This window comes from Nycticebus coucang, chromosome 22, assembly GCF_027406575.1.
Source record: "Nycticebus coucang isolate mNycCou1 chromosome 22, mNycCou1.pri, whole genome shotgun sequence".
Classification (NCBI taxonomy): Eukaryota; Metazoa; Chordata; class Mammalia; order Primates; family Lorisidae; genus Nycticebus; species Nycticebus coucang.
Genome location: NC_069801.1, coordinates 7,326,191 through 7,353,428, shown reverse-complemented (window position 1 = coordinate 7,353,428; position 27,238 = coordinate 7,326,191). Strand labels below are relative to the sequence as shown.

The following is a 27,238-nucleotide window of genomic DNA, read 5'->3' as shown; positions in this document are numbered from 1 at the left end:
TATTTTCCTAAATAAATTAACAGACTATTGGATTATGAAAACATCCCATTTTTACATTTTCTTTCCAGCCAGCTGACCAGAAATCCAACCTGGGATCACCTCCAGCAAGTTCTCTGCCTTCTCCTATGTCCAGGCAGATTCTCCTTCCTCTTTATCCTACATACCTCTGCCTTCTTTAAAAAGCCTTTACCATGTCTCATCAGTCAGCCTATCTCTTTTTTTTTTTAAAGAGACAGCGTCTCACTGCGTCACCCTCGGTAGAGTGCCGTAGCATCATAGCTCACAGCAACCTCCAACTCCTGGGCTCAGGCGATTCTCTTGCCTCAGCCTCCTGAGTAGCTGGGACTACAGTCGCCTGACACAACACCCAGCTAAGTCAGCCTACCTCTTTACTGTCAATCCATTCTTCTTATTATTGCCAGAAACTTCTTTCTAAAACACAGATACCTGCTTAAAGTATTAAAGAGTTGACTGAAAGGTCAACTCTAACTCTTCAGCACAGGGCATGAGACCTTCACCCCATCTCCTGCCCATGTCCCACATGCATTCCCCGAGGCCACCCAGGAAGGACGCTGCTGACTCCTCCTGTGAATCCCTCCAGGGCTGGCTCACAAGCCCCTCATTCAGGGGCCTCTGTTTTGGCTCCCACAGCATCCAAGACACACACCTCTTGCTTATCACACACCACTCTGTAAGCTTTTAGGGGTAGAAACTGAGTTCTTACTTTTACTTCTACTTCTATATTCATCATGTTATCACAAGCCTTGAAACAGAGGCCCTCAAAACAAAAGGGTTGAAAATGAATAAAGTGAGAGGGCAGCTCACACAGCATCATGGCAAGAAAATGCTTAGCCAAGAGGAAGGGATCCCAACCTTGGTAGCCAGCTCTTTCTCTCTATCCACCAGGCTTTCGATGTCTGCTGAGTCGTAGCCACTGCTCTCACTGGGTGTGACAGCACTTTCAAAGGTGGTGGTTGAGATCTGAGAGGAGATGCTGGTAGAGGTGCTGAGTGTCCCGCTGCTGAGGCTGGGGGACAATGAGTCGCTCATGGATTTGGGGATGCTGTCACCAAGTCTCTCACGCAGCAGCAGGAAGTGACGAGTTTTCTCCACCTGAGAAGATCAACACCATTGCCTCAGCAAATGCAAAGCTCATTTAGCTCTCAATCACAATAGAAAACTAAAAAGCCACGATCATATAGAGAAGATGGGTACAAGACTGACACTTTGGGAACGGTGCCCAAGAGGTCTTGCATTTGGATACCTCATGTAGGAGCTCCAGCTTCTCCAGCTCCCATTGGTGCTCCAGAATAAGGCTATCTCCACGGGGCCGCCAGCCTGCCAAGTTCTCCTCTCCCCGCACATATGCCACTGACGTATCTAAGACTTTTCTTCTCCTCCTTTGCATGCCTAAGACAAGAAGAAGCGATTCTCTTTGTTACAGAGAGTAATTAAATTTCAGTATCAAGACAAAACAGATTAATAGGCCAGGTGTTATGGCTCATATCTATAACCCTAGAACTCTGGGAGGCCAGGGCTAGAGGACTGCTTGAGATCAGGAGTTCAAGACCAGCCCAAGCACAAGCAAGACCTGACTCTAATAAAAATAGAAAAATTAGGTGTGGTGGCACACTCCTGTCATCCCAGCTACTCAGGAGCCTGAGGCAGGAGGAGCACTTGAGCTAAGGATTTAAAAGGTTGCTGGGAGCTATGACAACTATGATGATGCCGCCGCACTCTATTCCAGGTGACAGAATCAGACCGTTTCACTCTGCAGTGGCTAGTCTCAGACACAATCATATTGTACTACAGCCTCAAACTCCTGGGCTCAAGTAATATTCCCACCTCAGTCCTCAAAGTAGTTGGAATAGGCATAAACCACCACATTGGGCTGAATAGAAATTATTATTATTTTTGAGACAGAGTCTCGCTTTGTCACCTGGAATAGAGTGCCATGGCATCATAGCTTATAGCAATCTCAACCGCTTGGACTCAAATGATTATCTTGCCTAAGCCTCCCCAGTAGCTGGGACTATAGACACCCACCATAATGGCCGGCTATTTTTAGAGACGAGGTCTTGCTCTAGCGCTCTTGCTCAGGCTGGTCTTGAACCTATGAGCTCAGGCAATCCACTTGCCTCGGCCACAACATAGTGCTAGGATTACAGGTGTGAGCCACCATGCCTGGCTAATTTGAAATTTTTATACATAGCAAACTAAGATAGTTTGGTCTAAAGATATATCAGACTTTATTTTTATTTTATTTATTTATTTATTTTTGAGACAGAGTCTCACTATGTTGCCCTTGGTAGAGTGTTGTGGCATCACAGCTCACAGCAACCTCAAAATCTTGGGCTTACGCTAGTGGTTCTCAATCTGTGGGTTGCGGCATTAGGAAGGTTGAGAACCACTGGTTAAGCAATTCTCTTGCCTCAGCCTCCCAAGTGGCTGGGACCACAGGCACCTGGCTATTTTTTGTTGTAGCTGTCATTGTTGTTTAGCTGGCCCAGGCTGGATTCAAACCTGCCACCCTCGGTGTTATGTGGCTGGCGCCGTAACCACTGTGTTATGGGCGCCGAGCCTGTATCAAACTTCATTAATAAAAATTCATGCCTTCCCGCAAGGCAACTTGGTAAACTTTTTTAAAAGTTGAGTATTTTATTTTTTAATAATTATAAAGATTTCAATGCAACTTCAGAAAATACTAAAGCTATATGTCAAGTGAAATATATAGATATTTAATATATTGTGTATACTATGATTCTAAACACATAAAAATACATCCCTACAAAAAATGTGGGACGGGACTATACACTTGTACACGCTTAGTATTTCAGAGGATGACAGACAGGTGGCTTTAGCTCCTACCATTTCCTTTATTTATTTATTTATTGTCTCACTCTATTGCCCTGGGTAGAGTGGTGTGCCATCATAGCTCACAGCAACCTCCAACTTTTGGGCTCAAGTGATCCTCCTGCCTCAGCACCCTGAGTAGCAGGACTAAAGGTGCCTGCCACAATGCCTGACTAGGTTTTTTCTATTTTTACTAGAGATGTGGTTTCGTTCTTGCTCAGGCTGGTCTTGAACTCCTGAACCCTAGTAATCCACACTCCTCAGCCTCCCAGAGTGCTAAGATTAGAGGCAGAGGCCACTGCGCCCAGCCTTATGAAGTTTTCTAAACCAAATTCATTCTGATTCACTAAGATTTTTTATATTTCATAGCCCCGCGACATTGTTTGATATCATTTTTTTTTTTTTTGGTAGAGACAGAGTCTCATTTTATCACCCTTGGTAGAGTGCTATGGCATCACACAGCTCACAGCACCTCCAACTCCTGGGCTTAGGCGATTCTCTTGCCTCAGCCTCCCGAGTAGCTGGGACTATAGGCACCTGCCACAACGCCTGGCTATTTTTCTTTTGTTGTTGTTGTTGCTGTTTGGCAGGAGCCGGGTTTGAACCCGCCACCCTCAGTATATGGGGCTGGCGCCCTACTCACTGAGCCATAGGCGCCGCCCTGTTGACCATATTGTAAATCATAAACCAAGTAATTTTTATAACCATATCGTAAATCATAAACCAAGTAATTTTGCAACTCTAAAAAAGGTAACTCCAACCAACACTATCACTACCATCAAACTAGTTTGCAAAACACACATGGTTTCTAGAAGATTTTATAAATATCCCACATGGGTACATACTCCAAATTTTTTATGTACATAAGCAGAGATAATGATGACTTCCCCTATCCACAAGTGCTTACCTGGACTACCTGTGTCTGCCATTTTGCATAAGCTGAGTTCATAAATGCCAGTGACACGATTGCTATTTGAAGAAGAAAAAAAACAATTGCTTAATCTCATATAGCCCCCAAAAAAGAAATTCTCAATTTTACTTATTTAAAATACTGTCTCCTCTGCAGAGATTGCAACGCAGCCTCAAATATAATTATAGACATTTCTCAATACTTTCTTTTCCTGTTTTGAAATTGCATATCTTTTGCTACTTTCATTTCAATCTACTAAACACTGCTATTTCAATAGGATGAACAGAATGATAAACTAGAGAAATTACGATCTAAACGGGAAAACTAAAAATTTGTCTTTTCTTACCATAAGAGAGCAGAAATGAGGAGAAAAAAAATCTGACTAGAATAAAATAAGAAACAATAAATTCTGAGGATTGAGAGTAGAGGGGATATTGAACCTCCTATTGGTAACACTTACTTTATGTTTTTAAGCTGGGTGCGACACACAAGTATTCACTGTGTTATTCTTAATATATTTTTGTATATCTTAAATATGCTCAATAAACCTAAAAAAGAATGGCAATCTTTTCAAAAGGATGACATTTAAAAGAACATTCAGTCCTTGCAAAATTGTTTTGAAAGTATTCAGGATGTAATATTCCTTCCTTCCTTCACAAAGTCATCCATCCATCCACAGTTTATTAAATGCCGGCATATAAGCCCCTGCATTCCTAGTAACAGTTACCAGAATGGTTTACACATTGTAGTCTGTGAAGTGTTAAGATATTGTAAGGACTGCCGATTCATCCCACTGTCCTGGACAAACAATCCGGAAGCTGATTTGTCTCACTTACGAGTCAGGTGACTTTGAGTAGCCACTGCCGAAGAGGCTGCGCAGCGAGCGTGGAGGTGAGATCTTGGCATCTCGGGAATAGAAGACCATGCACACGTCCTTGGTGATGACAGCGGGCTGGATGCAATGATCCAGCTGAAAGCAGACAGGGGTGGGTGCTGATTAATTGCAGGCAGAGTACCCATGATTAGAATCTGTGCATGTTAGGAAAGCTAACTTAGATGTCATTTCTCCCGATTATTTCACCAGTAACTCACTGAATAATATGTGCGACAGTAGGTGGTATTCTTTACAGATGGGTAAATGCTGTGATTACTGCTGTCTAACAGATGAGGAACCGAGGCACAGAGAACTTGTCAAGGACCTAGGGGAAGCAAGTAGCAGCACAGGGATTTGAACGTAGATAGACTGGTTCTAGGGTCTGTACTGTCAACCACTACTAGGCTGCATCCACAACTATAAAAACAAGAAGTGAAGTTTTCTTAAACATTATTGATTCTGGCCAGGAGCAGTGGCTTATGCCTGTAACCCTAGCCCTCTGGGAGCCAAGGTGGGTGGATTGCCTGAGCTCAGGAGCTGGAGACCAGTCTGAGCAACAGCAAGACCCTGTCTCTACTAAAAATAGAAAAAAAATAGCCAGCCATTGGGGTGGGCGCCTGTAGTCCCTGCTACTTGGGAGGCTGAGGCAAGAGAATCGCCTAAGCCCAGGAGTTGGAGGTTGCTGTGAGCTGTGTGATGCCGCGGCACTCTACCGAGGGCAACAGAGCGAGCTATGATGATGCCACTGTACTCTAGCCTAGGCAACAGAGGGAGAATCTGCTCCCCACCAAATACATTCAAAGAATGGTGGTTAAGCTAGTAAATCTGATGCTATAATAAAAACCAAGTGACTTTCTGAATGTGAATAGAGCCCAGGGACTAAAGCTAATATAATCAGAAGAGTCAGCCAAGTATAAAATAAATCTGATAAAGATGTGTTAGGAAAAACACAAAACAAGTCTAATCTTCACTGACCATCTCCTGCTATCCCCTGCCCACTGCTCAGGGCTGGCTGCTTGCAGCAACTGGAGTTCTGAGTCTCCTTACCTCCAGGTAGGCCGACAAGGTCATGTAGATCTTTTCTCCATAAGGTGTCACTCGGTTCAGAAGAAGGGAGTTATGTAGAGAGCTGTCCCACACAGCCTCAAAGCGGTAGAAGGTCCTGAGGTCAGAAAGACAAGAAGGAGTCATCCGGAAGCAACTGAAGTTACCTGAGTCCAGGCACGTCACTGCCAGTAATCCTGAAGAACCCTGTGTCAACCACCCAACACTCTCAATTTATCAAAACACTAACAGGGACCCTAGGAGGAGAAACCGTAGGTCCTCCTGCCCCCGTCCATGTTTAAGGAGCACTTAGTTGTGCTGGGTTTTTTGTTTTTTTTTTGACAAGCCTGACTCTGACTATAAATACAAAAATGGTGAGGCCATTCAAGTTAAAATGTACAGGATAACTGAGTGTTGACAGAAACTGAAAGAAGAAAGACTTTTTTTTTTGTAGAGACAGAGTCTCACTTTAACCGCCCTTGGTAGAGTGTCATGATGTCACAGGACTCACAGCAACCTCCAGCTCTTGGGCTTCCACGATTCTCTTGCCTCAGCCTCCGCAGCAGCTGGGACTACAGGCGCCCGCCACAACGCCAGCTATTTTTTGGTTGCAGTTCGGCCGGGGCTGGGTTTGAACCCGCCACCCTCGGCATATGGGGCCGGCGCCCTACTCACTGAGCCACAGGCACCACCCAGAAGAAAGACTTTGTTAAGCCATTCTGTCAATTAATGACTATAGCAAGAAGCAAATGCCCAGTAATTTGTAACCTTTGGTCTTCCTATCACAAGAGACGTTAAACATGATATGATCCAGTGCCGCTGAGCCTCATGAATGTCACATATACATCTGGGAGAATTAATGGTGGAAATAGGCAGAAGAACCGAAGCACAGAAAGACTTGTTAAATTTTTTTCTTTTTTGAGACAGGGTCTTGCTCTATTGCCTACGCTAGAGGGTCACTATACCTCAATGCAACCTCAAACCCCAGTGCTCTTCCTGCCTCAGCCTCTGGAGTAGCTGGACTAGGCAGGTATACAGCACCACACCTGGCTAATCTTTAAATTTTCCGTGGAGACAGGATCTCTCTATTGCTGTGACTGGTCTAAAACTCCTGGGCTCAAGCAATCCTCCTGCCTCGGCTCCCAAACTGCTAGTATTATAGGTGTGAGCCACCGGGTACAGGCTTAGAGCTTTGTTTTAAATAAAAGAACACAAGGTTATTCTTAGCTGATATTGCAGTAAAATAAAATGGTATTTTTAACATCAGAGCCAGCCAACTACCGTTTGCTAATTTTCAAGAAAAGCCTTTTCAAAATCACTTTTAATCTTTAAAACTAGAAACTTAATAGTTACCCACAAACTGTTTTATACTGTTATATACCATAAGCCCTATTTAAACCTCCTAGTTCAGCAAGTCTCATCTGAAATGCTGCATTTAGTTCAATGGCAGTGCTGCAGATCAACTCCAAACTCTACCCCACCCTTCCCTACTCAGACCCCATGAACAAGTGTAGGGTAGATGCTTCCTCCAGATTTCCAAGGTTGAACAGCAGACAGATCCTCTCTCTAAACACAGTCCCATGTTTCTTCCTCCATCAACAGAGAAAACAATACATTTCTGAGAGTGAACTCCGTGATCACGCCTCGTCTTCCAAGTGCCAGTGTATGAGATCTAATCATTTCACTTGTAGCTGCTTGTAGATCTGAGTCTTCATCAAATACCCGTTAGTCTCTCAAATGTCTAATTTTTGAAGCACTGAGTATGGGTCAAAAAAATTCTCTATAAAGATACTGAATGCAGAGACAACAAGTAAGACAAGCAAACCAAGTGGCGCCTGCAGCAATGGACACAACGGCCTCTGCCTTTCTACGGTTCCTGGGCTCCACAGGCACAGCAGAAAACCCTTCATGCATCCACAGGTTGTCTGGAGCAAATCTTAATTTTTCTTTGGCTTAAGGCAAATTCTAATACTGGGTGATGACATCCACTACTTCAGAAGCCACTTGAAAACTCTAACCCCTCAAGAGCTGCCCTTCTGTTGTGTGGCTGCTTTTGGCCAAGTACCTAGAACAATGTATACAGGTGTACTGGAGCAGGGGCTGGATACACCTGCTTTAAAGTGAAACAACCCCATCCCCTTCTGAGAGTGAGGGCATTTATGACGTTGGTTGTATTTGACAGAAATTTCTATTACTGTCTGTGATTGATGATTAAATTCCAAACTGTAACTTAGCCATTGTTGAGGTTTCATAACTGATTCTTTCAAATGAGGTGAATGTTTTGAACTTGTCTAAGAAAGACTAACTTTTCTGATTTCAGGTTAAGTTTTCACTTAACCTGAAGAGAAAATGTCACTGGCAGAAACCTAGCTAACATGAAATTTTGACTCCACTAAAATCTTTCTGTATTGGAGGAAAAAACCCAACTTTCTGTTTTCCTTTGGATTTGCTGGAACACGTTCTATTGGTATAATCCCCAAAGGTAGCAATTCTTGAGAGGAAGTCTTAACAAATACAAGCTAGACTGGGGAGAAATGTCAATTCCATTGAGCTAGGTGGCAAGATAATTTAGGGTTAGAACAAGGGCTGAATTCCAAGATATATTTTCTTTTCTTTTTTTTCTTGAGACAGAGTCTCACTCAAGTCACCCTGAGATTGAGTGCTATGGCATCAAAGCTCACAGCAACCTCAAACTTTGGGCTCAAGTGATTCTCTTGTCTTAGCTTCCCAAGTAGCTGGGACTATAGGCACCTGCCACAACACCTGGCTATTTTTTTTTAGAGATGGGTTCTTGCTCTTGCTCAGGCTGGTCTTCAAGCAATCTGCCCAGCTCGGCCTCCCAGAGTGCTAGGATCATAGGCATCAGCCACTGCATCCAGACTCCGAGAAGCACCAAGCCACACATATTTTCCTGTGTGGCTCCTAAGGTGGTTAGAAAATAATTCCATACCATTTTCTTGAGATGTTTTGGATGATATCAACATCAGAAGAGACACAGGTTTCAATGAGACTGCTCTGAAGGATAATTTTAGATATGTGTGGAGTAGATGTGCCTGTGTGCATATGTGTGTATCTGTGTGTGTGTGTGTGTATGTGTACATTTTGAATTTATTAATTGTGAACAATTTAAAAACCAACTTCTCACATTATGGTCATACTTGATGGACCTTCCTGAGCTCATTAGGAGAACCTCTGAAATGTGAACTCTGTGGAGTCCAGATTAAGATATAAACTCATTGTATCTGTAACAGCTAAATGTGTGTATGTGTGTGTGTGTGTATATGTGTACGTATATGTGTACATGTATCTGTGTGTGTGTGAATATATGCACATAAACATTTTTTAGGTTGTATTGTATCATTTCCTTCAGCTTTCTTTCCTAAATGACATTAAGAGAGAGATAGGAAAAAACACCCTTTACTACCAAGCCAGGAGTTTTCTTCTATTTCTATTTATTTTTTGATTCCATATAAATAGGTTTTGATATTTTTTGATTCCATATAAACAAGCAGACCTTACCTGCTTATCTTATAAATGTTTGAAAAATATAAAAAATATTTCTCACAGACTTGGCTACCCAAGTGGCCAAACTGCTCTCTACTACTATGTAGAACGAAACAAAAACAATGAACGGTTTTGCAAAGCTGCAATAGACACAGGTTTTAACAAAGCCACAGGCTTTCAAGCTTCTGAGAGAAAGAGACAAAGAGAAGAACAGAAAACACAGCCAGAGATTCTCTATAAAACGGGGTGCGGGTGGGGAGGACATTCTATTCTGTAATGTATTAGAGGAAAACCTGAAGGGGTATAAGAGTAAAATGGATGTTTAGCAAATAGAATAAAAAAAAAAATTCAGAACTCTAAAAATCACTTTCACTATTCCAGAGACAGGGTCTCACTCTGTCACCAGGATGGAATGTAATGCTGTCTTGCTTTGTTGCCCAGGCTGGTCTTAAACTCCTGGCCTTATGTAATCCCCTCACCTTGGCCCTCCAAAGTGCCTAAAAACCATTTAAGAAGCTATATGCAAAACTGTACACCCATCAGAAAAACCTACAGCACAAAGGAAAAGTGTCTTAGGCCAGCAACCCCTAATCTTTTGGTACCAGGGACCAGTTTCATAGAAAACAATTTTTCCACTAATGGGAGTACAGGGGGTTGGGGATGGTTTTGTGTTGATTCAAGTGCATTCTATTTCCACCTCAAATCATCAACCATTGGATTCTCATAAGGAGCACACAACCTAGATCTCTTGCACGCACCGTTTACTGTGGGGTATATGCTCCTATGAGAATCTAATGCCACTATTTATTTGACAAGAGACAGTGACTCAAGCGATGGGGAGCAGTTGTAAATACAGATAAAGCTAAGCTAGCTGCTCACCTCCTGTTGTGTGGCCATGGACCATATCAAGTCTGTGGCCTGGGGACTGGGAACCACAGTTCTAGGGCACAGAGAAAGGTCTTGCTCTATCCTAGGCACAGGATACTTAGGATATGCTTATGCAGAGGGGACAAAACCACTAAACTAAAACAGCAATCAAAGCAACATAAAACATAAAGCATTCTGATAACTAGATTCTTTATGTGCAAAAAAAGTAAACTGAAAATACCTAGGAATATCCTTATCAAGAAAGAGCCTGCAAAAACATAGAAAGGCTTTTGTTAGTACAGCAAACAAAACAAAACAAAACAAAAAAGAGAGAAAAGAGAAAAAATATATAGAGAGAAATCTGCTGATAAACACAGTGAATTCACATGGATAGACAATTAACAAACTGAGAATTCACAGGATACAATTTGATAGAGGGGTTCCAATGACATAGGTCTCCCCTAAGACTTTCAACTAAGGAAAACGCCCGTTCAGTGGTGACTTCGTATTGGGAATGACAGTAAGCTGTGGAGTTAAGGGACAACCAAGTCAATTTGTTAACATTAATGCAGGAATGAGAAGAGAAGAAATAATGGTCCTTGTCATTTCTACTCTACTATCAAAACAGTAGAAAAGACCTCTGAGATACAGAGATAATACACCCTATTTGGAGTTCTGTAAGTTCATTTTTTTTTTTAGAGACAGAGTTTCACTTTGTCGCCCTTGGTAGAGTGCCGTTGGGTCACTGCTCATAGCAACCTCTAGCTCTTGGGTTTAGCTGATTCTCTTGCCTCAGGTGTCCGCTACAATGCGCGGCTATTTTGTTGTTGTTGTTGCAGTTTGCCCGAGGCCAGGGTCAAACCTGCCACCCTCAGTATATGGGGCCGGTGCCCTACTCGCTGAGCCACAGGCGCCGCCCTCTAAGTTCAATTTTAAACATTAAAACTTAACCAAACAGAATAAAAGCTCTCTTAACCAAACTCAATTTAGCAATTTGCCATAATAACCTGTGTTCTCTATATCCTCAAAATACAAAGACTGATGCCTTCTTCTCTTGGAACCTTCTAAACTAGAGAGATGTCTGAATGTGCAGACAATTCTATGCTCTTAATTGAGCTGTGTGCTTATCAAGTTGTCAGTATTATGTACGAATCTGATCCCATACCTGTTTATGCCAATTGTACTTATTACTATAATTAATTTACTCAAATATTAAACAAATCAATGAAATATGAAGACAAAAGGAATTTCTATTTCTGTGAAAACTAAGTTAAATGTTTTCCAAATGAGTTGCTTAAAAAAATTCACAGCTATGAGCTGTGACACCACAGCACTCTACCCAGGGGACAGCTTGAGGCTCTGTCTCAAAAAAAAAAACAAAACAGCTATTAAATTAAGTTTCAGTGACATCAATGTAAAGAAAAGGGGAAAACAATAAAGTGTTTAAATAATAAGATGTTAGTAGCTTGGTGCCCATAGCTCAGTGGTTAGGGCGCTGGCCACATGCACTAGGGCTGGTGGGTTTGAACCTGGCCAGGCCTGCTAAACAACGACAACTACAACAAAAAATAGCTGGGTGTTGTGGTAGGCACCTGTAGTCCCAGCTACTTGGGAGGCTGAGGCAAGAGAATCACTAAAGCCTAAGAGTTTGAGGTTGCTGTGAGCTGTGATGCCACAGCACTCTACCAAGGGCAACATTGTGAGACTCTGTCTCAAAAAAAAAAAAAAAAAAAAGATATTAGTAAATGAGATAAAGGTGAAAAGATTTGGGGCTTAGGTTTTTTTTTTTTTTTTTTTTCAAAATAAACAATAAATGTTTTAATTTAAATTTTAAAAATTTGACACAATTTCAGATTTACAGTAAAGCTGTAAGAATACAGAGAATTCCAAGATGCCTTTCACCTAAATTCTCTGAATGTTAACATTTTACATTTGCTTAGTCTCTATGCATATTGTACATGTGGATATGTATTTTTTCCTGAAATATTTCTTTTCTTTTTTTTTTTTTTATTAAATCATAGCTGTGTACATTGATATGATCATGGGGCATCATTCACTAGCTTCACAGACCGTTTACCAAGTTTCACATATACCCTTGTAAGATGCACTGCTGGTGTAATCCCACCAATCCCCTTCCCTCTACCCACCTCCCCCTCCCTCCCCTCCCTTTCCCCCTTCCCCCTATTCTTAGGTTGTAACTGGGTTATGGGGCTTAGGTTTTCTTCAGTTTGCTAGTTCTTACTTCACCAAACTGAAATTATATAAGATGAATTATGGATGTGGTTTTATAAAAAAGAATCAAGAGTTCTCATGAATGACCTTATAACTAAAGAAAAGGCCTTGACCCTACATCAAGAACTTAATAAATTAATGTACATTTACAGTTAAAATTAAAACGAATTTTTTTTTTTTAAATAGAGACAGAGTCTCACTTTATCACCCTCGGTAGAGTGCCGTGGCGTCACACAGCTCACAGCAACCTCCAACTCCTGGGCTTAGGTGATTCTCTTGCCTCAGCCTCCCGAATAGCTGGGACTACAGGCGCCTGCCACAACGCCCTGCTATTTTTTGTTGCAGCTTGGCCGGGGCAGGGTTTGAACCCGCCACCCTCAGTATATGGGGCTGGCGCCCTATTCACTGAGCCACAGGTGCCACCCAAAAATGTTTAAGGTATATCTTATTATTCTTGACCTCAGCCAATGGTTTTTTTTTTTTTTTTTGGAGACAGAGCTCAAGCTGTCACCCTGAGTAGTAGAGTGCTGTAGCATCACAGCTCACAGCAACCTCCAACTCCTGGATTCAAGCGATTCCCTTGCCTCCGCCTCCCAAGGCAGCCACGTCTGCCACAATGCGTGGCTATTTTTTGGTTGCAGCCATCATTGTTGTTCAGTGGGCCCAGGTTGGATTCAAACCAGCCAGCTCAGGTGTATGTGGCTGGCACCTTAGCCACTTGTGCCACAGGTGCCGAGCCTCAGCCAACGTTTTTAATTAACTAACTCTAAGATTCTATTATACAAGATAAACTGCTTCTGGTAAAGTTGAATTCATTTCCTATAGCATCAAACTCACCACTGGCAAGAACTAAAGGACTTTTCGAGGTAACTCTAATGCAGAAAACCCTAGCACAACCAGCATTTCAACCCAACACCATCTTTTTCTATATATTTTGCTAGGTACCCCACCCTAGGGAAATTTGAGAAACTTTTTTGAGACAAAATCTTACTTTGTCACCCTCAGTGGAGTGCCATGGTGTCACAGCTCACACCAACCTCCAACTCTTGGGTTCAAGCAATTCTTTTGCCTCAGCCTCCCAAGTAGCTGGGACTACAGGGGCCCACCACAACGCCCAGCTATTTTTAGAGATGAGGTCTTGCTCTGACTCAGGCTGGTCTCAAACGTGTGAGCTCGGGGCAATCCACCACCTTGGCCTCCCAGAGGGCTGGGATTACAGGCATGAGCCACCGTGCTTGGCCTGAGAAACATTTTTTTATAGTTGCAAAGAAACTGTGGTGGTGAATGCTAGCTGAACCCTGGCTATAACTGTTTGTTTGGTAGAGAAAGACAACGCCATGTGGAGCTCCTGGTGACTTCTGAAAAAATGTATCATTTAAGATTTTGCGTAGTGATAGGTAAGCACCCTTCTTTATCTCTGCCACTGCCCCTCCTCGACATACGCACCTGCTCACACTCCTCTCCTTTCTCTCACAGCCCCTGCAAACCCAAGTGTATTCCTTTTTTCTCTTTTTTGAGCCAGAGTCTCACTTTGTCACCCCAGGTAGAGTGCCCTGGTCTCATAGCTCACAGCAACCTCTAACTCCCGGGCTCAAGTGATTCTCTTACCTCAGCCTCCTGAGTAGCTGGGACTACAGGCGCTTGTCACAATGCCCAGTTATTTTCAGAGATGGGGTCTCATTCTAGCTCAGGCTGGCCTAGAACCCATGAACTCAGGCAATCTCCCCACTTCAGCCTCCCAAAGTGCTGGCATTACAGGTGCGAGCCACTGCACCCGGCCGATTTTTCTATTTTTAGTAGAGATAGCATCTTTCTTTTGCACAGGCAGGTCCTGAACTCCTGAGCTCAAGGGATCCTCCCACCTCAGCCTCCCAGAATGCTAGGATTACAAGAGTGCGTCACCATGCCCAGCCTCTTTCTTTTTAGAAAGCGGGGTAGGCAGAGGAAGAAATAGGGATTTTTAAAGTGAGAAGGGAGTCAGTCCTTTGCCTGAACTGGGAGTCTTTAAGGAATAAGAGGTATAATGGTGAACAAAGCAACCCCCACAGGAGCTGACTCATCACACTTCTCAGGGTGCCCACCTGCTAGAGTTGTAGGAAGACTTCAGGTACTTGGCAGAAATAATATTTAAAGAGAGGATGGCATCAACTGCGGCTTCATCCACCTCAGGCTTATTCCTAATCCGGCCTAAAAGAAAGAATAAAGAAACCAGAATATAAATACATTTAACAACAAAACAAATTTATTAAAGAAGAGACTTTGAGATCCTTGTGTAATGTCAGGTGCTGGAAGGATCATTTGGTTGCCTGTAGGGTCCTCCGTTCTTCCCGATGGTCTGTCTCTCCTTTATTCCATGTATTTAGTTAGTTTCAAAACCTTACTGATGCTTTTTTCAAAGAGTTTCTCATATTTGCATATTTATTTCCAATATCACTACCTTGCTCACAAAGGCCACCTTCCTCTCCAATCTGGAACCAGCAACATCTCCCTGCTGCTCTCATTTCCCTGTTCCAATCCATTTCCCATCATCTGTTATAAACTCATTAACCAATGATTTTATTCTATTGCTCAAAATCCCAACACTCTGTTTTAAACTAACATTCAGGGATGCAGCATTGCACAGAGATTAGTCTCCAGAGCTGCCTGGTATTCCAACTCTCGGTGGCTGTGAAGCTCAACCTCTCTGAGCGTCAGTTCCCTCATTGTGGAATGAGCAAAACAATTCCTCCCTTATATATGATTATTATGAGGATTGAATAAGGCAGTCTTTTTAGAGCATTCAGGAAAGCATCTGGCACATGGTAAATACTTCAGAAGAATTTGTGAAATAAAATGAACAAATAAATTACATGGTTCTTCAGAGAAGCCTCAGTAACCAGGGCTTCCTCTCTCCCCTCTTGTGTTCCATATAAAAAGGGATTCTGAGAGGGGGTGGCACCAGGGGCTCAAAGGGGTAGGGTGCCGGCCCCATATGTTGGAGGTGGTGGGTTTCAAACCCAGTCCCGGCCAAAAACTGCAAAAAAAAAGGTTATTCTGAGAAAGCTTGAAAACCACTGCTCTAGATGGGAGAGAGGAAGTTTTTTTTCTTTTCCCATTTTGAAAATTCTCTTAGGAAAAACATTTTATTTATTTATTTATTTATTTACTTTGACACAGAGTCTCAAGCTGTTGCCCTGGGTAGAGTGCCATGGCGACATCAGAGCTCACAGCAACCTCCGACTCTTGCACTCAGTGGATCCTCCTGCCTCAGTTTTTTGTACTTGTAGTAGAGACAGGGTCTCACTCTGGCTCAGGCTAGTCTCAAACCTGTGAGCTCAAGCAGTCCACCTGCCCCAGCCCCCGGGCATGCTAGGATTATAGTGAGCCACCCTGCCCGGCCCAATTTATTTTTAACTTTTTCCTTAGCAGTTGACTGGCAAGCTGGAACCTTCTGACTGGCAAGCTGGAACCTTCTGAGGGTTCTTAATCTGGTTTAAAAGAGACACAAAGAATCTGTGGAAAAAATTCAGATAGTCTATGACAGGGGTCCTCAAACTGCGGCCCACGGGCCACGTGAGGTGGTGTGATTGTATTTGTTCCCGTTTTGTTTTTTTACTTCAAAATAAGATATGTGCAGTGTGCATAGGAATTTGTTCACAGTTTTTTTTTTTAAACTATAGTCCGGCCCTTCAACGGTCTGAGGGACAGTGAATTGGCCCCCTGTTTAAAAAGTTTGAGGACGCCTGGTCTATGAGCTTAGATGGAAAAAAAATTACATCTTCATTTTCATGAACCTGTAAATTTTCTGAAAATTGGCATTGCCTTCAGTGACGAAGGAAGGAATAAGCCACAGGACAGTCAGTAGTACCTTTGACTCTGTCCCTAGTTGACACCACAGATGTTTTCTTATCACACTAACATAAAGTATCTTTTTCTTTTCTTTTTTTTTTTTTTGAGATAGAGCCTCAAGCTGTCACCCTGGGTAGAGTGCTGTAGCATCACAGCTCACAGCAACCTCCAACTCCTGGGCTCAAGTGAGTCTCAAGTAGCTGGGACTACAGGGGCTCGCCACAACGCCCCACTATTTTTTTTGGTTGCAGCCGTCATTGTTGTTTGGCAGGCCTGGGCTGGATCCTAACCCACCGGCTCAGGTTCATGTGGCTGTCGCCTTAGCCGCTTGAGCCACAGGTGCCGAGCCATAAAATATCTTTTTTATTCATCACCACTTGCTGGACCTTCTTATTTAATGTATCAATAAATAAAAGCTTATATAGATAGTCCCCAGGTTACAAACAAGATAGGTTTTCTTTGTAGGTTTGTTCATAAGCTGAATTTACATGGGAACTGGTACATTTATTTACCTGTAATAGCCTCCATTCATAGTGCAAGTCATATGGCAGTTGGATGTTTGTAAATTGGGGACTTGCCTATATTACAAATTTGTTTAAAATTTTAACAACTGTATTTCAATATTGTTAGTTTCCTTTGTAATACTAAAGTAGTTTATTTTCTACATTTGAAAATCTAATCCTGCCAAAGAGATTCATGGCAACAAAAGATTCTGAACTCCCGCCTTAGACTACTATCATGCTAACCCTCACATTCTATAGCAAAATGCCTTAGTTTAATTTCTCCACGCAAGCCATGGTTTCTAGCCCCTCACATGTTAGACATACTCCTGACTCTTACTTGGGAATGTTTTTGTCTGGAAAACAAACAAACAAAACTCCTCTAATTTCTCGTGAACCTATTTAGTTTTCCTGAATTATTTTGCTGTTAACTCTGTTAGTGCAGGTCTTACTCATCAAACCATTTTACAAAGATATATGTGGTCTCCCCAACTACACTGTAAGCTCACAATGAGCACAGACTTCTTTTTTTTTTTTGTAATATTATTATTATTTTTTATTTTTTTATTTTATTGTTGGGGATTCATTGAGGGTACAATAAGCCAGGTTACACTGATTGCAATTGTTAGGTAAAGTCCCTCTGAGCACAGGCTTCTTTTACGCCCTCTCACAACCTCTAGCACAGAACCACACCTGTGGTAAGTGAGAGAACAGTGGTTCGTCAGATAACACATTACTAATGATGGAGCTAAGAAACAAGAGTATGTAGTTTCAAACTCAAGGCCTCTATAATCTCTGGCCTGTGTTCTCCAGTACAGTTGTCCACATTTCCACTGTGCTGCAAACAGGGAAGAAAAATATCTCTAAAATTCCCAGCTCCGTCCTCAGCCAATGGAATGTACTCACCGACTACCAGTTCCCGAACATCTTTCCAGTGGAGCTCACTCCCCTTCTCGTGGATAATGGTCACTGTGATCCTTCGCTGGATGCCCTAGGTAATGGAGCAGGGCTGCAATTTAGCTGGGGTGATCTATCATTTCTTCGTCTTTGTTGTTTTCTGGGTTGTACAGTATTGGGATGGGCAGGAAGAAGAGGTATAGAAAGAAAGGGGAAATGCTACCCACGTTGTTATTCAAAACAAGGAGAAATGGGCTCAGCGCCCATAGCTCAAGAAGCTAGGACACCAGCCACAGACACTGGAGCTGACGGGTTCAAATCCAGCCCGGGCCCACCAAACAACAATGGCAGCTATAACCAAAAAATGGCCAGGCATTATGGCAGGCACCTGTAGTCCCAGGTACTTGAGAGGCTGAGGGAAGAGGATCGCTTAAGCCCAAGAGTTTGAGGTTGCTGTGAGCTGTGGCACCACAGCACTATACCAGGGTGATAGCTTGAGACTCTGTCTCAAGAAAACAAAAAAACAAGGGGAAATGAATTGGGCCAGGTGCTAAAGAACAGTCAGATTCACTTATGGTTTTAAGAACATGTGGCTAGGCTGCATGTGGCTAGGCCAGGTGTGGTGGCTCACACCTGTGATCTCAGCACTCTGGGAGGCTGAGGTCGGTGGACTACTCAAGCTCAGGGTTTGAGACAGTGAGACCCCATCTCTAAAAATAACGGAGTGTTGTGACAGGTGCCTGAGGCAAGAAAACTGCTTGAGCCTAAGAGTTTGAAATGGCTATGAGCTATGGCACCATGGCACTATACTACTATACTGAGGGTTACAAAGTAAGATTCTACCTCAAAAAACAAAAACAAAAACAAAAAGATGCCCAAATTACATGTCCTATTTATTTTATAGGACCCAGCTCTTATGCCCACCTGGGTCATAAGCATTTTGGAGAACTGACTAAACATCCTCTTCATTTTCCACTTTAAAGGAGGACCTACATTTCATAGTGAGATTTTTAGTCCATTGAAACCTTTATCCTGTCACCCCCATTAAGAAATTTGGCTGTGAAAGCACAAAGATTCCAAATAACAGGAAATGAAAAGTGTAAAAAAATGACATGGGAGCTGCACAAATTATAGTAATAAATAAAATAACCTTTTTCAAAATAGCCATTCTAAAATATATGTATGGTATATATTAAAGCAAGGGAGACATAAGCCAAAGTTTGAGAAAAGGCATTAAAAAATCAGTATACAGGGAGGCGCCTGTGGCTCAGTCGGTAAGGCGCCGGCCCCATAATATCGAGGGTGACGGGTTCAAACCCGGCCCCGGCCAAACTGCAACCAAAAAATAGCCGGGTGTTGTGGCAGGCGCCTGTAATCCCAGCTACTCTGGAGGCTGAGGCAAGAGAATCCCTTAAGCCCAGGAGTTGGAGGTTGCTGTGAGCTGTGTGAGGCCACGGCACTCTACCGAGGGCCCTAAAGTGAGACTCTGTCTCTACCAAAAAAAAAAAAAAAAAAATCAGTATACAAAAAATGGGGGAAAAAAGATCGCACAATAGTACAATCCTCATCCCCCAAAACAGAAGTGAAAAGCAGAGAAAAAGAAAGTTATGTTTCTTTTTTTTTTTTTTGTAGAGACAGAGTCTCACTTTATGGCCCTCGGTAGAGTGCCGTGGCCTCACACAGCTCACAGCAACCTCCAACTTCTGGGCCTAAGCGATTCTCCTGCCTCAGCCTCCCGAGTAGCTGGGACTACAGGCGCCCGCCTCAACGCCCGGCTAATTCTTGGTTGCAGTTTGGCCGGGGCCGGGCTTGAACCCACCACCCTCGGTACATGGGGCCGGCGCCCCACCGACTAAGCCACAGGTGCCACCCAGAAAGTTATGTTTCTTATTCTAAATGCTTTTTGGTGTTCCCTCCTTGGTCTATTTTGTTTCCTCATTGGTACCTGGTGAAGCAGAAATGTCCCCTGGCAGGGTAAGCCTGCTGTGTGGTCAACCACAGCTGGGATATACCTATAAAAATAGAAATGCAAGAGAAAGAAATGAGTGTTCCTTCATCTGCAAGGTCTTCCCTCATTGCTACAGCCCCTGGTGGGGTCTTATTTTCCTAAACTGATTTAGTCATAGTCATTTGCTTTTACTAATTCTTTCCCCATGTCTGTGTCTCATCATGCTTTCGAGTACTCGAGGGACAATAACATCTTTTGGTTTCATCCCAGCCCCTTGCATAACAAGTATTCAGTAAACAAAGGAGAAGTACAATCAATTCAACAGGAAGTAAGAAACAGTTTCAGATTCTCATTAGTTTATTTAAAACCTAGAAAGCAATTAATTCAGTAGAAACCATCAATACAACTACATATCCCTCATAATGCGAGTTAGAATCACATTGCAGATCTATGGAAAGTCAAATTCCTCAAAACAGTGTAACTACAGAAAACTCCAGACAGGATTGACCGAAAGTACTTAACACAGTGACCTACACATACCTGGAACTTGTAATACATGTTTCACGGCGATGACCATGATGGTGGGTTTCAGTATTATACACAAAGGAACATTAGAATAACATTTACCTCTTACCTTTTACATTAATTGATAGAGCCCCCTGCCTCTGATTTAAGAATAAGATCTTTTTTGTGTTCTTTCAAAACCATTTTAGAGACAACCATAACAATAATTACATTCATCACTTACTCTAACACAACTCATAGATGGAAAGTAAACTGATGTTGATCATTTTGATCTAGGACAGTGGTTCTTTATAGGAGACTGAGCACCAGGCTTATAGGAATGGTTACAGGTTCTTGAGGAAGGGGCTGGGAGCGGGACAATCTCTAAGCCAGCAAAGAGATGTTTTGCAGCCCGGAGACAAGTCCTCCAGCAACTGCATGCTGTTAATGAGTTAAGATCTGTCACTCTTTAGCAAGCAGGTGTTGTACCATAGGTGGGCCCCCCACACCTGTTGTATAATGCTTCAATAAAAGAGGTTACTGGGGCTCTCCCTGCACCTATGGGAAGACCACCTCTTGCAAGCATGTACTTCTAATCCGTGTCTCAGCTGTTTTTATTCTTATGGTGATGGGGTGCCACAGCAGGCACCAACAGTTCTTAAATGGAAGTGATTTTGCTCTGGGGGGCATTTGACAGTGTCTAGAGACGTTTTTGGTTATTCTAAGTAGAAGGGTGGTGCTATTGGCATCTTGTGGATGGAGGCCAAAGGTGCTACAGAATAGCCTCTAATACACAGGACAGCCCCCCACAACAGAGAAATACCTGGCTCAAAGAGTGCTGAGGTTGAGAAACCCTGGTCTAGGGAAACATTCTGCCCCTAACCCCTTTGTTGAGATTAGTCATAGAAGTCTAGACCACATTCTGTGCAACATGTTCTCCTGTCCTTGCTAGTGATGAAACGCATTCTGTAGGTGGTCATCCCTCACAACAAAGTGCCTGTCTCCATGACCTTGCTGTTGCTAACAGGAAGGCAAATTACTATACCAAATAGTCAGTTCTCAAACATCTGATTAAAACTAACAAACAAACCAAGACCAATAAAGTTCAATTCAAACTGGAGATTGATAGTGACAAGATTCATGAACCTGAACATAAGAAGAAGACTTAAAAGTTTATTTCCTAATATTGAAACACTTTGCCTTATTTAAAAATTTAGAAAGTTGGACTTACTCTCCTGTAGGCTCCAGTTCACTGATCTCAAACCAAACCAGAAGGTCATACTTGCTCATGCTCTGGCCAAGGCTGGTTTTGCTCATGGTGTTTAACTTGGTGGCTGGAACTTTCAAAAGTTTTTAGAAAATGTCAAAATCTGGTCTAACTCTACTCAGCACAAGTATAAGCTTCTCTAATGTCAGTCTTCAAGGACATGCTTGAGAAAGGCAACAAAAGTCAAGGAATAGATTTCAAAGGAGAAGACAAAAGAAATGTCAACTTCAACTATGTTAAGTTCTAAATTCAGTCAACAAGGAAAATGGAGAGTCGGTATCCTCTTCCCTATCCACAAACTATCTCCAAAAATGAGCAAAAAGATTTCATGCAGAATAAATGCACTCACAAAGCCATTTACAAAATCTTCCCTCTTGAATCTCACATTTTGTGGCAGGCAGAACACTGTAATTAAGTGGGAGACAATGCTTCGAAAACTTTGCACATGCCGGGCTCCCTCAAAGCTGATGTGGTGGAGTAAAGCCCCACCCTCCATCCCAGTTGTTCCCAAACCTCCCTGCACATAAGAGTCACCTAGGGATCTTAGAGATGGCAAAGCCCAGGCCATTCCAGATCAAGTAAATCACAATCTCTAGGGATAAAACAGTCTTTGTTTCTAAAGTTCTACAGGTGATTCCAATGTGCAAATAAATTTGATAATCATTGGTCTAATTCATAAATACAATATTCTGAAAATGATCTTAGGTTATACATTTTCTTCAGATTTAACTTAAATTTGGGACACAACAGAGTTTCACTCTGTCACCCTTGGTACAGTACTGTGGTGTCACAGCTCCTAGCAACCTCAAACTCTTGAGCTTAAGCGATTCTCTTGACTCAGCCTCCCAAGTAGCTGGGACTACAGGCGCCGGCCACAACACCTGGATATTTTTTTGTTACAGTTGTCACTGTTGTTTGGAAGGCCTGGCTGGGTTCAAACCCTCCAGCCCCAGTATATGTGGCCAGCACCCTAGATGCTAAGCCCGGCTATTTTGTTGTTGTTGTTGCTGTAGTTGTCATTGTTGTTTAGCAGACTCTGGCTGGGTTTGAACCCACCAATCCCAGTGTATGTGGCCAGGACCCTAACCACTGAGCTACAGGTGCTGAGCCTAAATTTCATTTTTTTTAAAGATAAGGTCTTACTCTGTCACCTGCGCTAGAGTGCCATGGCATCATAGCTCACTGCAACTTCAAAGTCCTGGGCTCAACTGATCCTCCTGTTTCAGCTTCCCGAGTAGCTGGGACTACACATACATGCCACTACGCCTGACTAATTTTTCTATTTTTTGTAGAGAAAGGGTCTTGCTCTTGCTTGGGCTGGTCTCAAACTCCTGGCCTCAAGTAATCATCCCTCCTAGGCCTCCCAAAGTGCTAGGATTATAGGCCACACCTGGCCTAAATGCCACATTCTTAACTGATGCCATACAACTTTAAAGTGCTTATCCTTGGGCGGCGCCTGTGGCTCAGTGAGTAGGGCGCCGGCCCCATATGCCGAGAGTGGTGGGTTTGGACCCAGCCCCGGCCAAACTGCAACAGAAAGATAGCCGGGTGTTGTGGCGCGCGCCTGTAGTCCCAGCTGCTTGGGAGGCTGAGGCAAGGGAATCACGTAAGCCCAAGAGTTAGAGGTTGCTGTGAGCCATGTGACGCCACGGCACTCTACCCAAGGGCGGTACAGTGAAACTCTGTCTCTACAAAAAAAAAAAAAAAAAGTGCTTATCCTCTGCAAATCTGTCTCCTCATTTATAAAATGTGGATCATGATATTTAGCCTCATGAAGATCCACTAACATAATGTATATAAAAGGACTTTGTGAATATACAGCACTACCTAGCCTATCAGCAGTATTCATCCTAGCTGAATTTCACCAGTTGGTGATGCTAGTCAAGAAGAAAATAGGGTCACTGATACTGGCAGTTAGTCACCTAACCAGAAGTATTAAATCAAAACCAACTACTAGTAAATATCTTCAAACTTAAAAATACTATTGCAAAGGAAACAAATGTCAGGAATCCCTCATCTCTACAGTGACGTAAGAGAGGCACACGTAGAAGCTGCTTCCTAAAGTCTCTCTGAAGGAAATGTGATATGATCTTCAAATTGTGCTGAAACTCACATTCAGATCAAGAAGCAAACAGAAACATAGGTGTTTCATACACAGAAAGCCAGGCCTCAGGACAAGCCGAGGTTGCTTCTGTATCTAAGGCACAGCTAATTTGGCTACTAACCATCTCGTTTGGGTGCCCTCTCGCTCTTGCAGCTGGGAACTGGCAGAGAGAGACAAGGCGGCAATGCATCAGCCTCATTCTGGAAGGTGGTGACAGCGGAGGATGCAAACACCCTGGCGTGCTCGGAAAGCGTGTCCAACACATGCACATTCACATAGTCAGACACGAGAAACCGAACCAGCTCAATCTTTCTCTCATGGTCTGAGGGCAGATGAAGATGAGGAGTACAGGGGGTGGACAATGAGTACAGGGTGGGGTGGAAATGTGGTAAGTGGGCAATGAGGAGAAAGGATGAAAATAAACAAAAATCAAATTAAGATAACTGAACATGCAGAATAAATATGAAAGAAATGCCTAGTCACCTGACAGTCATGGGAGTTACCCAGAAAGCAGAGAGATTTAGCAACAAGGATATTATCAAAATCTGCAATAAGAAGACCAGAGACGTGGCAGAGATAGAAGCTGATCTTTTCTTTTTCTTTCTTTCTTTTTTTTTTTTGAGACAGAATCTCAAGCTATCACCCTGGGTAGAGTGCCGTAGCGTCACAGCTCACAGCAACCTCCAACTCTTGGGCTTAAGGGATTCTCTTGCCTCAGCCTCCGAGTAGCTGGGACTCCAGGTGCCCGCCACAACACCCAGCTATTTTTTGGTTGCAGCCGTCATTGTTGTTTGGCGGCCTGGGCTGGATTGAACCTGGCAGTTCAGGTGTATGTGGTTGGCACCTTAGCCGCTTGAGCTACTGGAACCACCCTGATCTTTTCTTACTTCTTATTTTTAACCAGGAACCAAGAATTCTAGTTCCTGCTACATATATATGTGAGCAATAGAAATACATGAGAATACTTGGGCGGTGCCTGTGGCTCAAGGAGTGGGGTGCTGGTCCCATATGCTGGAGGTGGTGGGTTCAAACCCAGCCCTGGCCAAAAACCACACACACACACACACACACACACACAAAAGAACTACATGAGGATACATGGAAGAGGGATAGAAAATCACATGTAATTTTTATCTGAAGAGTCACTGAAAATAAGAAGTGCATTCCCAGAGAGAGTGTTGTGCAAGGAATGAGCTAGGGCTCACCTGGCTTGGACAGCGGCATGGGTGGAGGGAAGAACCGGCGAGACGGCTGAGGTGGGCTGCAAAGAAAGGAAGACAAACATCTTCAAGACGGAAGAATCAAATGCTGATAGTAAGGGCATGTTTGAATGACCTTTAAGGAAACAGCTTTTGAATTTTCAACTCTGGCATAATCCCTGATAACAGAGATAATCCTACGCCGTCAAACAGGCTAAAATATTGTAATGAAAGTCCTATAAATCTTAGCTAATAAACAAAATGAGAAAATTCTTCTGTTACCACAGACACTCTGCCATCATCTAAAAGTCCTAGTCTTCGCTTTCTTGGTCAGCTTTGATGAACACACTTAGAACCTCCACCTTATAAGCTGTGGGTCACGAGGACATAACACAGCGTTCACGTGATCTGCCTATTACCTCACCTTTCTACCCTATTCAGTCTCTTCCTTCAAAAAGATGGTGTTTAAGGTCACCTGGACAAGGTTCAATTTACTGTCTAAAATTAGTGATTGGGTCATTAGAAAAAGGTGAAGTTTCTGAAGAGGAAACACAGGGTAATATATAAAACCGCTAGACAGTCACCTTACTCCCTCATTTTGTGTGTGTGTGTGTATGGTGGCCATGTAGTTTGTGTGCAGTTTAAATCTTTACTATGAGAACCTATTTTTTCTTCATTATTATTATTTTTTTTAACGTCTTTATAGTTATCTTAATCCCTCAAAACATTTCCAGCAACCGAAAAACTAAACAACAAAACAATAACAAACTGTTCACTGGTCCAAACCTGCTCAGCTCCTGTCCCTGCAGGTGGAGGGGGTGCTGCTGGTAGTGTCCAAAGACCTCAAACACAATCGGTTTGGTCCTGATGTAATCCACAAAGGATTCAGTGATCTCCACTGCAATCTGACAAGTAAGAAAGCCAAGCAAGATTAGGAAAGATTTGTTGTAAGAAAAAACACGTTTGCTTCAATCAGAACGTTGAGTACTGCTGAGTGTCCTTACGTTTGCAGTGTTGTTATGCAGGCTCCCCTCTCAGGTTCACTCTAAAGTAACTTCGTCAAGCTTCGGGAATTCAACACCCTCCACAATTTGACCCAACTAACCGGAGTCCCTGCTGCCCCCCCCCCCCGCCCCCACCACACACACACACTGTTCTGGCTCAAACTCATCCACTTTTCCTTTCCCCTGTTCTCTCCTCTGCTGTGCGAAGGACTGGCCCAGGCTGCAGCCCTGCCTGGGAGGCCCTACCAAATGTCCACGCATCTAAGTCATCCCTGCGCTTCAAGGCCTGACTCAAACAGTAACAATACTAAGAAGGACAGGTACAGACTGAACTATGTGCCAGGCAAAATGCCAAGTTGACATACCTTTTCTGGGTCCTTCAAAAAACTCCCCGTCTCCTTTCTCCACCTATAACCATCACCCCCTCAACCAAAAAAAGTGACTTAAAATATCTTTCCATTAATAAAAATAACTCCTTTCTCTACTCCCACTGCATTCAACAAATACTTTCCTCATGTCTCTCTCTTGTACAGCTGCTGCTTACATACACATTTTATTTCTCCTATCATAATTCTAAGCCCCTTGCAGGTATCTGCAATTCATCTGCATCCTTCAGGCGTGTCGGGCACAGTCCTTGAGCACAGCAGCTGATCACTACACGTCAGATACATGCATGTGCTCATATTCACACAAACACCAAAAGGAAAATACTGTATTTTGCACGTGAATGTTCCATCTTTGGAGTTTTCCTTTCCTCTCTTACTTTATGGAACAGACACAGCTAGCAAGAGAATGAAGGGAGAGTTTCATGCAGCAGAGAAGATCCTGGATGCTAAAGTCACACTTTTCTGGGTTCAAACCCCACCTCTGCCTCGTCCTAGCTTTGTAAACCTAGAGAGTAACTAACCTCCCTGTGCCTCAGCCATCTAAGATGTAACAGGGATTACTGTAATCTATGCTATAAAGGGGGAAGATTAAATGACACAAAAACCACTCAGAACACTGACTGAAACAAAATAAGTTTTCATGAATGTTAGCTATTGTGATAAGAATGATGAGTTTTGAATAGAGTGTAAGTGAAATTTATAATATTTAAGAGACAGATGGTCTGTTTTCTTACTCCGAGTATGAAGACAGCTGTAAGGGACATTTTAGTGGGTTAATTATAATATCAGCTGCAAGGAAAACGAACTAACTCTTAACTATATAGAAGGTATTTAATACTTTCTATATTATTTGTAACTGAACAATATAAATGTTAGAGGACATATTTATGCATAAAGGACAATGCATTCACTTAACAATACCCTTATTAAACATGCTTATTTTTCTAGGACAAAAACACTGAAACAACTCACTACATTCAAACTGACGGAAGATTTTACTGGCAGACACCACACACCACTCACTGGGGCCATTGTAAATCAGACACGGAGGCGCTGCTCCTTCCACTGAGCATGACCTCACGGCTCTGGCCACTCCCTCTATTGTCTGCTCCCTCCGGGAAGCTCCCCTGCACAGGGAGCAGTTGTGCCACTGTCCTCCGCTGAGAGAGCTAAGGTACTACAAACCCATGATATGTTTGGCAACAGTGTCTATGTTACTTACATTCTGCACGTGATAAAAGCCCAGGGGACTTCCTCTGCCATTGTTTTTGAGGGGTTCAGTGGAGAATGCTTCATCATGGCGATGCAAAAAGCTTA

General features: G+C 42.9%; 1 protein-coding gene across 9 annotated transcripts in view; it reads right to left on the bottom strand.

Annotated features, from left to right (window-relative positions):
* KIF1B (kinesin family member 1B) overlaps window positions 1–27,238 on the bottom strand; it is a 170,291-nt gene that overhangs the window by 12,507 nt on the left and 130,546 nt on the right. For all 9 annotated transcript variants that reach the window (XM_053577250.1, XM_053577253.1, XM_053577252.1 and 6 more), the window contains 12 exons: window positions 27,144–27,234; window positions 25,318–25,436; window positions 24,538–24,593; window positions 21,193–21,301; window positions 19,455–19,521; window positions 17,519–17,603; window positions 14,366–14,471; window positions 5,685–5,799; window positions 4,600–4,733; window positions 3,761–3,822; window positions 1,265–1,410; window positions 874–1,113 (listed from right to left, as the gene is read on the bottom strand). In XM_053577250.1, the coding sequence (XP_053433225.1) occupies window positions 874–1,113; window positions 1,265–1,410; window positions 3,761–3,822; window positions 4,600–4,733; window positions 5,685–5,799; window positions 14,366–14,471; window positions 17,519–17,603; window positions 19,455–19,521; window positions 21,193–21,301; window positions 24,538–24,593; window positions 25,318–25,436; window positions 27,144–27,234 (1,330 nt within the window). The remainder of the gene's footprint in view (window positions 1–873; window positions 1,114–1,264; window positions 1,411–3,760; window positions 3,823–4,599; window positions 4,734–5,684; window positions 5,800–14,365; window positions 14,472–17,518; window positions 17,604–19,454; window positions 19,522–21,192; window positions 21,302–24,537; window positions 24,594–25,317; window positions 25,437–27,143; window positions 27,235–27,238) is intronic.